A 13,248-nucleotide genomic window follows, 5' to 3' on the forward strand; every position below is an offset into this window, starting at 1 on the left:
TCACGTCCTGATCTGTTTCACCTGTCTTTGTGCTTGTCTCCACCCCCTCCAGGTGTCACCCATCTTCCCCACTTATCCTCTGGATATTTATACCTGTGTTTTCTGTCTGTCTGTTGCCAGTTCGTCTTGTTTGTTCAAGCCTACCAGCATTTTGTCTCAGCTCCAGTTTTTCCCTAGTATCTCTTTTTCCTCATCCTCCTGGTTTTTGACCCTTGCCTGTCCTGAACCTGTACCCGCCCACCTGACCACTCTGCCTGCCCCTGAGCCTGCCTGCCGTCCTGGCCTCTACTCTGGATTATCAACACCTCCCTGCCTTTACCTGTCGTCTACCTGCCCCTGTTGTCACAATAAACACTGTTACTTCACACAGTCTGCACTTGGGTCTTACCTTAATTCCCGATAATATCATGGAATAAAATAGAAAATGATAGTTTCCCCCAATGTTGCTGTGTTAAACAACTAATGGCTTTTTCTCAAATGAATTGATGATCATGTACTTCAGTTGTAACTGGTTCTGTTGTGCTCACTTTTTACAGTTGATAGACAACTTTAGCTGTTGCAGACATGGACTATCCTCTATTTTTACCAAAAGCCTGTAGAGAAATCCAAACCTCGCTGGCCCTGCAGCATGCGCTCATTCGTCGTTATGCTCTGTTTTGCTATAAAAAAAAATTCTGCCTGTCTCCAGTCATGTCAAATTATGTAGAATTGCAGGAAATGTGTTAATAAAAGGCTATTTTGGGGAACGCAAATAAGATGATAGATTCCTGCAGTGCTTTTGTTATAATTGATATATATTTTCACCACTACCCTTGTCCGCGGTGGTCTTTGAACCCACAACTTTCTAGCTACTTTGCCATCTAATAAAATGAAGAACGGTTTCTAAAACTGCATATCAAAAGCTCTGGTCTGTCCTAGGAGTGAAGGTAAATGGTAGGCATATTCTCTGCTATCCACTTGATGTTTTCATTATTATTTGGGGTATAGGGGAGGGTCACTTTTTTTATCATTAAGGGAGGGTATAAATGTATTTTACTGAAGGAAGGACCATCCATTTTCTTTTCAGAGAGGTCCGATTTTCTCCAAGTATCGTCATTATATATAACGTACAGTCCCTAACTAGCATGTAAATACATTGTTATTAAGTAATAAGGACAGATATTGATAAGTTGGACTGACTTCCTGTTTAAGAGGTATTACCTTGTTGTGAAGGTGCCACGTCTGATAGTCTCCTTCTGTACATTTCCTGTTGAAGATGGACTTGTAGTCTATCTTGATAAGCTGCCACTCAGACCTATGGCTGAAATGTCCAAAAAACCTTGAGAAACCAAAGGATGGATACATAAGTTAATATAACTCGACAAGGGTTGTCAGCGCTACAAGGTTTCACCAATGGGGCATTCAGTCCTAAGCTAACAGACTGACAACCCTTATGAATCAAATATTTTCTCCCATTTAAAAGTCTGCTAATAAAGATGAGACATCAGCAATCGTTGAATTAAAATTCCTCCCCATCCCCTCATATCTTCCCTCCAAGAGGATCATGGTTCCCAAGAGAACAAGATGGAGAGACACATTATGTCATCCATCTCATCCCTCCATCCCCTTCCCTTTCACCAAAAGGAACAGAGTCCCAAAACAATGGAAGACAGAAAGATTAAACACGTCCTCCCTCCTTTTCTCCATCTCTCTAAGACTTCCTATGGAGGACAAAGGAACGTCATCCCCCCATCTCTAGATCATTCATCACTGCAAGTCATCCCTCGATTACTCTATTGTCCAGACTCACGTCATGATCTGGTTCTCTGTCCCTGCCTCCACCAGCATCCCGTCCACGAACAGAGGAACCAAGGAGAAGCTGTGTCTGGTCCACTGACGCCCTTCATCAAAACTGATTCTGTAACAGAGTAACACAATAACACATTGAATGAATCCCAAATGGCACCCAGGGTCTACAGGCCTCTGGTCTAAAGTAGTGAAGCCTACTAGGAAAAAGGGTGTCATTTGGGCTGCAACCATTCACATCTCAGACTGGCGGTAACAAGAAGGTCAATATTTATCATTCTGACTTGGAGTGCTGATCTAGGATCAGTTTTACCTTTTAGATCATATTGAATGAGATTATACGGGACCGGTGGGATCTGATCCTGGATTAGTATTACTACTCTGAATTCTAGCCCTGATGCTCTCAGGGTGACGCTCTCTCAAGATCAGTGGAGTGAATATTCTCCATAGACAGTCACCTGGCTGAATCTCAGGTTGTATCTAATTGACTACAATTAGTACACGTTCTGCTGAATAGAAGAAGAATAAAACAACAGAACTGTGTTTGACTATCAAAGCATGGAGGCATAACAACTTGAAGAGAAAACTCAAAGTCTTGAGTTTACTGACAGTCTACAGTGACGGTGATGTAGAAGAAAAAACACAACACACAAAACAAACCAGAATAGAACCGTTTCATGTTCTAACGACTACAAAACAGGGGCGGAGAGGTGTGGGGAGACAAATAAAAATAAACAAAAAGAGAATGGGTAACTTTCATCCGCTGGGCCTGTTCTCTATTGATTCTGACATCTCATCAACATCACTTCAGATGTGAGAACACTAGAGTACTGTGTGTGACAAGGTTGGGAACAACACTCAACAAGGCAGACTCTTGCACTAGGATACAAGAAGCAGCAGCCCCCTTGTTGCAGCTTCCATCCCAACCTCCATGGGCCAGCATGCCTTCATCTGGTTAAACGTTCAGACAACAGACAAACTATTGATACACATCTATTAGGAGGACACCAGGGCCAGGAAATGTTCTGTTACCCCTAGCTCTGAAGAGCGAAAGAGAGAGAGACACGATTGGTTTCTACAGCGCTTGCCTGGGTTCAAATAGTATTTATCTTTCAAATACTTTAGTTGCCATTACCTAGCCTAACGGATCCAATGGAATTGGCCCAAAAGCGCAACCCCCACCCACCTGGCCCTCTAGACAATTAAATGTCTCAATTAAACACTGAAATAAAAAAAATACTATTGAACCCTAGTCTGCTATGTAGAATTCAACAGTGTTCCTTTCCTCCACTAGTGCACTTAAATCATCTAGGAGACACAACCAGGAAGGAAGGAATCCTCCACACTTGACTGGTGCTAAAAGTAATTTCTAAATGTTTTCCTAAAGTGATATTAAGAAGAAGAGAGATGTGGTTTCAGTTGAGTTGGTCTTCACTGAGGCAAAACGTGGTCGCTCCAATTTAGAATAAGAAGGTCAGTGTTATAGTACTAAAAGGGGGACTTTGTGAAGAAAAACACTTTCCCCCCATTCAGATTTTTGACAACATGTTTGCATCTTTATTGCATACGTTTAATCATATATAAAGTGAAATTAAAACAGTTTTCTTTCCATCAATAGAAGTACTAACATGTTACAACCAGTTATCAGATATACAAACACTGAACTAGATTTTAACCTACTGTAAATGCCTAGTGGGGACGGTTGGTTGTTTCACAGCAACAAGGGCCCCTCCTTTATCCAGAAACCAGACATTGTGTTCCTCCTCGAATATCTGAAACAGGACACACAGCCCATTCAATATAATATATGATTTACACACAGTTACCATTTGTACACATCTAGCTGAACACTGAGAGTTTCATAACACCTCAAGATCAAAAGGCAGAACCAGCTGTCCCAAAAAATATATTTTACAAACTACAACATTCAAATATATGATTAGAATAACTTAGATTTTACCCCCAAATTCAGTCCAAACTCACATGTCTCCAGTTGTTACCAGCATCAGATGAGATGAACATTCCAACATTATTGTACGACAGCTCAGACCCAATATTCCCTGTGATAAAAATGGAACAAAGCATTAGTTAAATATTCAAATGATGCTGAAAATATGAAGATGGTGTAAATTACAATGAAGAATAGATGCAGAGAGGAGAAGAACAACCATTCATGATTGGATGGATATTGCACAGTTTTTCTTAAGCAATGATGTAACATTTTAAAATGCAGACCACACTATTTGCCTAGAGAGTTTTCAGCTATACACTCGTGGCTGTTTATTTACCACCACAGATAGATGCTGGCACTAAGACCGCACTCAGTCAACTGTTTAACGAAATCAGCGAACAAGAAACCACTCAACCAGAGGCGGCGCTCCTAGTGGCCGCAGACTTTAATGCAGAGAAACTTAAATCAGTTCTACTTAATTTCTATCAACATGTTAAATGTGCAACCAGCGGGAAAACATTCTAGATCACCTGTACTCTACACACAGAGACGCGTACAAAGCTCTCCCTCGCCCTCCATTTGGTAAATCCAACCACAATTCTATCCTCCTGATTCCTGTTTACAAGCAAAAAATAAAGCAGGAAGCACCAGTGACTCGGTCTGTAAAAAAGTGGTCAGATGAACCAGATGCTAAGCTACAGGACTGTTTTGCTATCACAGACTGGAACATGTTTCGGGATTATTCCGATGGCATTGAGGAGTACACCACATCGGTCACTGGCTTTATCAATAGGTGCATCGAGGACGTCGTCCCCACAGTGACTGTACGTACATACCCCAACCAGAAGCCATGGATTACAGGCAACATTCGCACTGAGCTAAAGGCTAGAGCTGCCGCTTTCAAGGTGCGGGACTCTAACTCGGAAACTTACAAGAAATCCTGCTATGCCATGCGACGAACCATCAAACAGGAAAAGCGTCAATACAGGGCTAAGATTGAATCGTACTACACCGGCTCTGACACTAGTTTTATGTGGCAGGGCTTGCATACTATTACAGACTACAAAGGGAAGCACAGCCGCAAGCTGCAGAGTGACACGAGCCTACCAGGTGAGCTAAATCACTGTTATGCTCGCTTCGAGGCAAGCAACACTGACACATGCATGAGCGCCTCAGCTGTTCCGGACGACTGTGAGATCACGCTCTCTGTAGCCGACGTGAGTCAGACCTTTAAACAGGTCCACAATCACAAGGCTGCGCGGCCAAATGGATTACCAGGACGTGTGCTCCGGGAATGTGCTGACCAACTGGCAGGTATCTTCACTGACATTTTCAACATGTCCCTGATTGAGTCTGTAATACCAACATGTTTCAAGCAGACCACCATAGTCCCTGTGCCCAAGAACACGAAGGCAACTTGCCTAAATGACTACAGACCCGTAGCACTCATGTCCGTAACCACGAAGTGCTTTGAAAGGCTGGTAATGGCTCACATCAACACCATCATCCCAGCAACCCTAGAACCACTCCAATTAGCATACCACCCTAAAAGATCAGATGATGCAATCTCTATTGCACTCCACAATGCTCTTTCCCACCTGGAAAAAAGGAACACCTACGTGAGAATGCTATTCATTGACTACAGCTCAGCGTTCAACATCATACTACTTTCATAGCTCATCACTAAGCTAAGGATCCTGGGACTAAACACCTCCCTCTGCAACTGGATCCTGGACTTCCTGACGGGCCACCCCCAAGTGGTGAGGGTAGGTAGCAACACATCTGCCACGCTGATCCTCAACCGTGGAGACCTTCAGGGGTGCGTGCTGAGTCCCCTCTTGTACCTCCTGCTCACCCATGACTGCGTGGCCAGGCACAACTCCAACACCATCATTACGTTTGCAGACGACACAACAGTGGTAGGCCTGATCACCGACAACGACGGGACAGCCTATAGGGAGGACGTCAGAGACCTGGCCAGGTGGTGCCAGAATAACAACCTATCCCTCAACGTAACCAAGAGTAAGGAGATGATTGTAGACTACAGGAAAAGGAGGACCGAGCACACCCCCATTCTCATCGACTGGGCTGTAGTGCAGCAGGTTGAGAGCTTCAATTTCCTTGGTGTACACATCACCAACAAACTATAATGGTCCAAACACACCAAGACAGTCGTGAAGAGGGCATGACAAAGCCTATTCCCCCTCAGTAAACTAAAAAGATTTGCATGGGTCCTCAGATCCTCAAAAGGTTCTACAGCTGCAACATCGAGCGTACCCTCTCTGCATCACAGCCTGGTATGGCAACTGTTCGGCCTCCGACCTCAAGGCACTACAGAGGGTAGTGCACACGGCCCAGTACATCACTGGGGCTAAGCTGCCTGCCATCCAGGACCTCTACACAAGGAGGTGTCAGGCCCTAAAAATTGTCAAAGACCCCAGCCACCCCAGTCATAGACTGTTTCCTCTACTACCGCATGGCAAGCGGTACTGGAGTGCCAAGTCTAGGACAAAAAGGCTTCTCAACAGTTTTTACCCCCAAGCCGTAAGACTCCTGAACAGGTAATCAAATGGCTACCCGGACTATTTGCATTGTGTGCCCCCCAACCCCTCTTTTACGTTGCTGCTACTCTCTGTTTATCATATATGCATATCATGTATGCATAGTCACTTTAACCATACATTCATGCACATACTACCTCAATTAGCCTGACTAACACGGTGTGTGTGTGTGTGTGTGTGTGTGTGTGTGTGTGTGTGTGTGTGTGTGTGTGTGTGTGTGTGTGTGTGTGTGTGTGTGTGTGAGGGCGCCGGGGCGAGTGATGACCTGGGCCAAAGCAGAGGGTTGTGTAGAGCTACCCGAACACACACTCACACACAAACATAATCTGCTGTGTCATGTGTCCTCAGTCTGCACTGGCCCACTTAAATAAACAGAGTGACTTTGCATCACCAAAATGTCTGTGAGTAAGGACAACATCTGAAGTGCTACAGTTTGTCTATCAGTAATGTTAGGGATTGGATAATCATCATAATATTCACAATCAAATGGAAATTTCAGCACTAACTGGAAATGATAGACAGCTATTCTCCTTTTGTACCATTACCTACATTGAATAGATGTCTTTCTATTCAGTCAAGTGAATTTCCACATAAGTGGACAATAAGGTAATCTAATCTAATCTAATCTATCAAATGTTCATTCTGTATTCTCTCACCTGTGGCCACTATGATTCCCGGTGCTGAGGCCTTGGTTGATATGCTGCCTGACAGGTAGGGGTTTTCAGACGTCTGCAGTTGGAGATGGAGCGAACAGAAGGGCTGAGAAATGACAGAGAGTCCATTATATTTGACGAAGTCATTATACACTTATACACTGGTCAATCAAATCCCCAATGTTACATAGAACACTAAAGGACCTTTAAAGGTGCACAAAGCATATGCTTTTTTATTTCAAGAGAAGGTCCTTGAGATAAGGAAAAGAAAAGCTGCCATGCTGTCTTTATCAAGCTTTCATCTCAGAAAGCCTGAAGATAATGCCTAATAGAATCCTTTTGATTCTGAAGTCTTCCAGTGAGTTACATTTACACCAAATGCTAATAACAATGCTAACATAGGCAGTTAACTATACAAAGAAAAACTATATTTTGTGACCAAAACAAAACATGCTGCCTCTCCATAGTTTGTCTTAATTGTCGTTATCAGTCATTAATACAGGGAGGGTCTATACATAAAATCATCAAGTCAAGGGAGAGAAGTAGAGAGAGGGAGACACAGCTACATATGAGCTCTCACTTTTTTAAACATGTTTTTTACAAAAAAGGTAGATTTGGAGATAGACAAACTTGGATGTTTCGTCAGGGACTGTTACGGATACAGTTATCCTGTGTGTGTGTGTATCCTGTGTGTGTGTTTCTTTTCTCTCCTTCTCCCCTCACAGGTGAAAATCATCACTCCCCAATCAGTCAATCATCAATCAGAAGACACACCTCCTCCTGTTTCCTACCCTATCACAGTTCCTTTCCCTTGGTTTAAAAACCCCATCATTTGTTTGCTCTAGAGCTCAATCGCTCTGTAAATTCCATGTCTGTAGGACTCTGTGTTTCACTCTCGCTTTGTGTCGTAACCTCTCTTGTGTTGGAGCACCCCATAGCACTTTGTCATCACCTGTGAGTATTGTTTTTGGTTATGGTGTTTGTTGCTGGTGGGAAAAGAGGGAAACCAAGACAAGTCGCCCATGGGCATACACTACCCGTAGGTGAACTTTGTTAAATACACTAGTTAGAACTGGGCGGACCACCCACTGTATTTTTGGTTAGTTAGTTAGCTGTTGTTAAAGTAGGCTTGTCTAGCTTAGGGGTGTTTTTGTATATTTATTGTTTCTTTCCTTGGGTCCAGCTCAGCCCCTTTTCCTGCTCCCCCCATTACCGTGTGTTTTATAAATAAACTTTGAGTTTGACGGTAGATTTCAGTTGTCTTGGTTATTTCGTTCACACTTTTACTTTGTCACAATTATAATTTGCATGAGTTATGTTACGGGTCTCATTACCATCCCCCCCTAGACTGTCGGGCCAAAAGGGATTCGTAACAGGGACATATACAGGATGCTGCCCTCCACAGCATAACCTTCACTCCCGAGTCAAAACTCCAAACCTAGAACCTTGTTTTGCACCAAATTTCCTGGAAGGGTTACTACGACCAAGGATTCATTTTCCCAAGCTATACAGAGAGTGCCCTGGCAAACAAACAGCAGAGACCTGACGACTCCATCCGCCCTGGGACTGAGACCAGATACAGCTTCAATTAGCACGGATGTGTGAGTGAGAGGTGTCGAAGCCTTCGAGCCCAATAAATGGCAGGAGTCTCAGTTTACCCCGCCCAAATTCCGAAGCCTTTGACGCCCCTCTCGCTGTTCAGAGACCATCCCACTGGCATTTTCTACAAGAGATCCGCCTACAGAAATAAAATATTCTCCCAAGTGGGTGTAACACCTACTCCCATTGCCTGCTGCACTGCTGCTTGGATTCTTTCTGGCAATCTGTTCACTGTCTGCCCTGGCCTGTGTCCCCTGTCTGGTACAGGTACCCCCGCCATACACGTACTGTTGGGGCGAGTGACTTTACAATAGCTTTTTCTTCTGCATTTTGGTATTTGCCTCATGACTCCTGCACGCTTTGTTGACTATGAACGTTCTTGTTTGCCCAACCGTGGGACAGACTGTTTGTTGCCACACTCGGGACTCTGACTGTCTATTGGTTACAGACTTTTGGCCTCCCATCCTATTCTGAGCACCTCTCGCCGGCTTTGTGTTCATGTTATTTGATTGAAATTGCTGTACAATATGATCTTGTTGCCATCTAATGCTCATTCAAATGTTATAAATAAACGCTGCAGAGCTCTCCCTGTCCTCTGCCGTGCCTTGATTGTATTACTACTGCTGATATCTGGAAACGTGCGCTGTTGCTAGCCCCAATTCTGACTTGTGCGCCGATATCTGCTTCACTGATTTCTGCTCTCGTAAAAGCCTGTGTTTTCTGCACATTAACACTAGAAGCTTACTACCTAAAATGGCTCAATTGAAAGTATGGATTCACAGCTCCAATCCAGATGTGTTGGTCATTACTGAGACGTGGTTAAGGAAGAGTGTTTTGAATACTGATGTTATCCTTTCTGGTTAAGACCTTTTTGCAGGCAAGACAGATCTTCCAAAGGTCGGGGAGTGGATATCTTTACCAAGGATCACCTTCAGTGCCTGGTTGTCTCCACCAAGTCTGTCCCCAAACAATTTCAATTGCTGGTTTTAAGCATTAATAGCTCTTTGTTGACTGTCATCGTCCTCCATCAGCTCTGGCCTGTACCTACCTGCCTTAAACTCTCTCCTGGCCCCTTACACGAAGTCTGTATTTGTCCTGCTAGGTGACCTAAACTGGGACATGCTTAAATCACCTGACCAAGGCCTAAAGCAATGGGGAGCGGCAAATCTTTCTCAGATTATTACCAATCCCACAGGGTATGACTCCAAATACACAGAAAAGGCTACTCTCATCGACGTTATCCTCACAAATAATAAAGATAGGTATCAGTCTGCTGTTTTCTGTAATGATCTTAGTGATAACTGTTTTTACAGCCAGTGTTCATAAAGGCTGCTTAGTGAAATGACCTGTGCTGATTTGTTATAGCTGCTTGCTAAAAAGCAGGTATAACAGAACTGATATTGCAGGTGAAACCCTGAGGAAAATCAAAACAGGAAGTGGCTTCTATTTTGAAAACTCCATGTTCCATAGCCTCCCTTTGGATTTAAAGGGATATGACCCAGATTCATTTTCCGATCGCTTCCTCAAGGTGTCAACAGTCTTCAGACATAGTTTCAGGCTTTTATTTTGAAAAATGAGCCAGAACGATAACATCACTTCAAGTGGTCACATGAGTTTTGCTCGCGCAACAGAGTTTTGATAGGTATTGCTTTTCCCTCTCCTACTGTGAAAGACATTTGACGTTGATATATTATCGATTATATATTTTAAAAACAACCTGAGGATTGATTATAAAAAAACATTTTACATGTTTCTGTGGACATTAAGGAAACTATTTGGAATTTTCATCTGCGTCGTCGTGACCGCTATTTCCTGTGGATTTCTGAACATAACGCGACAAACAAACGGAGGTATTTTGGATATAAAATCATCTTTACGGAACAAAAGGAACATTTTGTTGGGTAACTGGGAGTCTCGTGAGTGAAAACATCCAAAGATCATCAAAGGTAAATGGTTAATTTGATTGCTTTTCTGATTTTCGTGACCAAGCTTCCTGATGTATACTTAGTGTACTTAATATTTTGTTGTGGATCGATAAACTTACACAAACACTTGGATTGCTTTCGCTGTAAATCATAATTTCAAAATCTGACACGACAGGTGGATTAACAAAAGGCTAAACTGTGTTTTCCTATATTGCACTTGTGATTTCATGAAAAAATATTTATTGAATGTAGCGCTATGCTATTCAGCGGTTGGTGAAGACACTTATCCCGTTAGTGGAATTGCAGCCATAACAAGTTAACAAACACACCCCCGTAAAGAAAATTTGAATTAAAAACAGTGATCTTGCAGAGTTACTCCACCTCAAGAATTACATTTGGTGAAAGGCTGACAGGCTCATGTTCAGCTAAATGATAAATAAGTGCACTCTATCCGGAAGGCCAAAGTTGATTATTTTAAGCAACAGTTCTCTCTCTGGGTCTAAGAGGTTCTGGAAAACAGTTAAAGACCTGGAGAATAAACTCTGCTCCTCACAGCTTCCTTGTCCGTTAATGTTGATGTGGCTGTTACTGACAAGAAGCACATACAGTGCCTTGCGAAAGTATTCGGCCCCCTTGAACTTTGCGACCTTTTGCCACATTTCAGGCTTCAAATATAAAGATATAAAACTGTATTTTTTTGTGAAGAATCAACAACAAGTGGGACACAATCATGAAGTGGAACGACATTTATTGGATATTTCAAACTCTTTTAACAAATCAAAAACTGAAAAATTGGGCGTGCAAAATTATTCAGCCCCCTTTAAGTTAATACTTTGTAGCGCCACCTTTTGCTGCGATTACAGCTGTAAGTCGCTTGGGGTATGTCTCTATCAGTTTTGCACATCGAGAGACTGAAATGTTTCCCCATTCCTCCTTGCAAAACAGCTCGAGCTCAGTGAGGTTGGATGGAGAGCATTTGTGAACAGCAGTTTTCAGTTCTTTCCACAGATTCTCGATTGGATTCAGGTATGGACTTTGACTTGGCCATTCTAACACCTGGATATGTTTATTTTTGAACCATTCCATTGTAGATTTTGCTTTATGTTTTGGATCATTGTCTTGTTGGAAGACAAATCTCCGTCCCAGTCTCAGGTCTTTTGCAGACTCCATCAGGTTTTCTTCCAGAATGGTCCTGTATTTGGCTCCATCCATCTTCCCATCAATTTTAACCATCTTCCCTGTCCCTGCTGAAGAAAAGCAGGCCCAAACCATGATGCTACCACCACCATGTTTGACAGTGGGGATGATGTGTTCAGGGTGATGAGCTGTGTTGCTTTTACGCCAAACATAACGTTTTGCATTGTTGCCAAAAAGTTCAATTTTGGTTTCATCTGACCAGAGCACCTTCTTCCACATGTTTGGTGTGTCTCCCAGGTGGCTTGTGGCAAACTTTAAACGACACTTTTTATGGATATCTTTAAGAAATGTCTTTCTTCTTGCCACTCTTCCATAAAGGCCAGATTTGTGCAATATACGACTGATTGTTGTCCTATGGACAGAGTCTCCCACCTCAGCTGTAGATCTCTGCAGTTCATCCAGAGTGATCATGGGCCTCTTGGCTGCATCTCTGATCAGTCTTCTCCTTGTATGAGCTGAAAGTTTAGAGGGACGGCCAGGTCTTGGTAGATTTGCAGTGGTCTGATACTCCTTCCATTTCAATATTATCGCTTGCACAGTGCTCCTTGGGATGTTTAAAGCTTGGGAAATCTTTTTGTATCCAAATCCGTCTTTAAACTTCTTCACAACAGTATCTCGGGCCTGCCTGGTGTGTTCCTTCTTCTTCATGATGCTCTCTGCGCTTTTAACGGACCTCTGAGACTATCACAGTGCAGGTGCATTTATACGGAGACTTGATTACACACAGGTGGATTGTATTTATCATCATTAGTCATTTAGGTCAACATTGGATCATTCAGAGATCCTCACTGAACTTCTGGAGAGAGTTTGCTGCACTGAAAGTACAGGGGCTGAATAATTTTGCACGCCCAATTTTTCAGTTTTTGATTTGTTAAAAAAGTTTGAAATATCCAATAAATGTCGTTCCACTTCATGATTGTGTCCCACTTGTTGTTGATTCTTCACAAAAAAATACAGTTTTATATCTTTATGTTTGAAGCTTGAAATGTGGCAAAAGGTCGCAAAGTTCAAGGGGGCCGAATACTTTTGCAAGGCACTGTAGCTCTTTAATCACCACTTCATTAATGCAGGATTCCTATTTGACTCAGCCATGCTGTCACGTTCTGACCTTTATTTCCTTTGTTTTGTCTTTATTTAGTATGGTCAGGGCGTGAGTTGGGGTGGGCAGTCTGTTTGTTTTTCTATGTTTGGTTTCTGTTTCGGCCTAGTATGGTTCTCAATCAGAGGCAGGTGTCGTTAGTTGTCTCTGAGAATCATACTTAGGTAGCCTGGGTTTCACTGTTGGTTTGTGGGTGTTTGTCGCCACACGGTACTGTGTTGTAGATTTTGTAGATTTCACGTTGTTTATTGTTTTTGTTCGAGTGTTCATTTTGTCTTTATTAAAATATTGTCATGAACACTTACCACGCTGCATCTTGGCCCGATCCTTACTCCTCTTCAGATGAAGAGGAGATCTGCCGTTACACATGCCTCCTTGCCCATTCGACATTTCCACATATCCCACCCCTTCTAAGACGACTAGCGCCAATAGTCCTCCCTCTTTTTCCCCTGCCCCACTACAATGTTTCTCCCTGAAG

General features: G+C 42.9%; 1 protein-coding gene across 2 annotated transcripts in view; it reads right to left on the minus strand.

Annotated features, from left to right (window-relative positions):
- LOC109877959 (VPS10 domain-containing receptor SorCS3) overlaps positions 1-13,248 on the minus strand; it is a 205,722-nt gene that overhangs the window by 25,158 nt on the left and 167,316 nt on the right. For both annotated transcript variants that reach the window (XM_031799705.1, XM_031799706.1), the window contains exons 11-15: positions 6,954-7,056; positions 3,769-3,845; positions 3,466-3,557; positions 1,790-1,897; positions 1,201-1,318 (exon numbers count right to left, since the gene is read on the minus strand). In XM_031799705.1, the coding sequence (XP_031655565.1) occupies positions 1,201-1,318; positions 1,790-1,897; positions 3,466-3,557; positions 3,769-3,845; positions 6,954-7,056 (498 nt within the window). The remainder of the gene's footprint in view (positions 1-1,200; positions 1,319-1,789; positions 1,898-3,465; positions 3,558-3,768; positions 3,846-6,953; positions 7,057-13,248) is intronic.

This window comes from Oncorhynchus kisutch, linkage group LG20 (genome assembly GCF_002021735.2).
Source record: "Oncorhynchus kisutch isolate 150728-3 linkage group LG20, Okis_V2, whole genome shotgun sequence".
Classification (NCBI taxonomy): domain Eukaryota; kingdom Metazoa; phylum Chordata; class Actinopteri; order Salmoniformes; family Salmonidae; genus Oncorhynchus; species Oncorhynchus kisutch.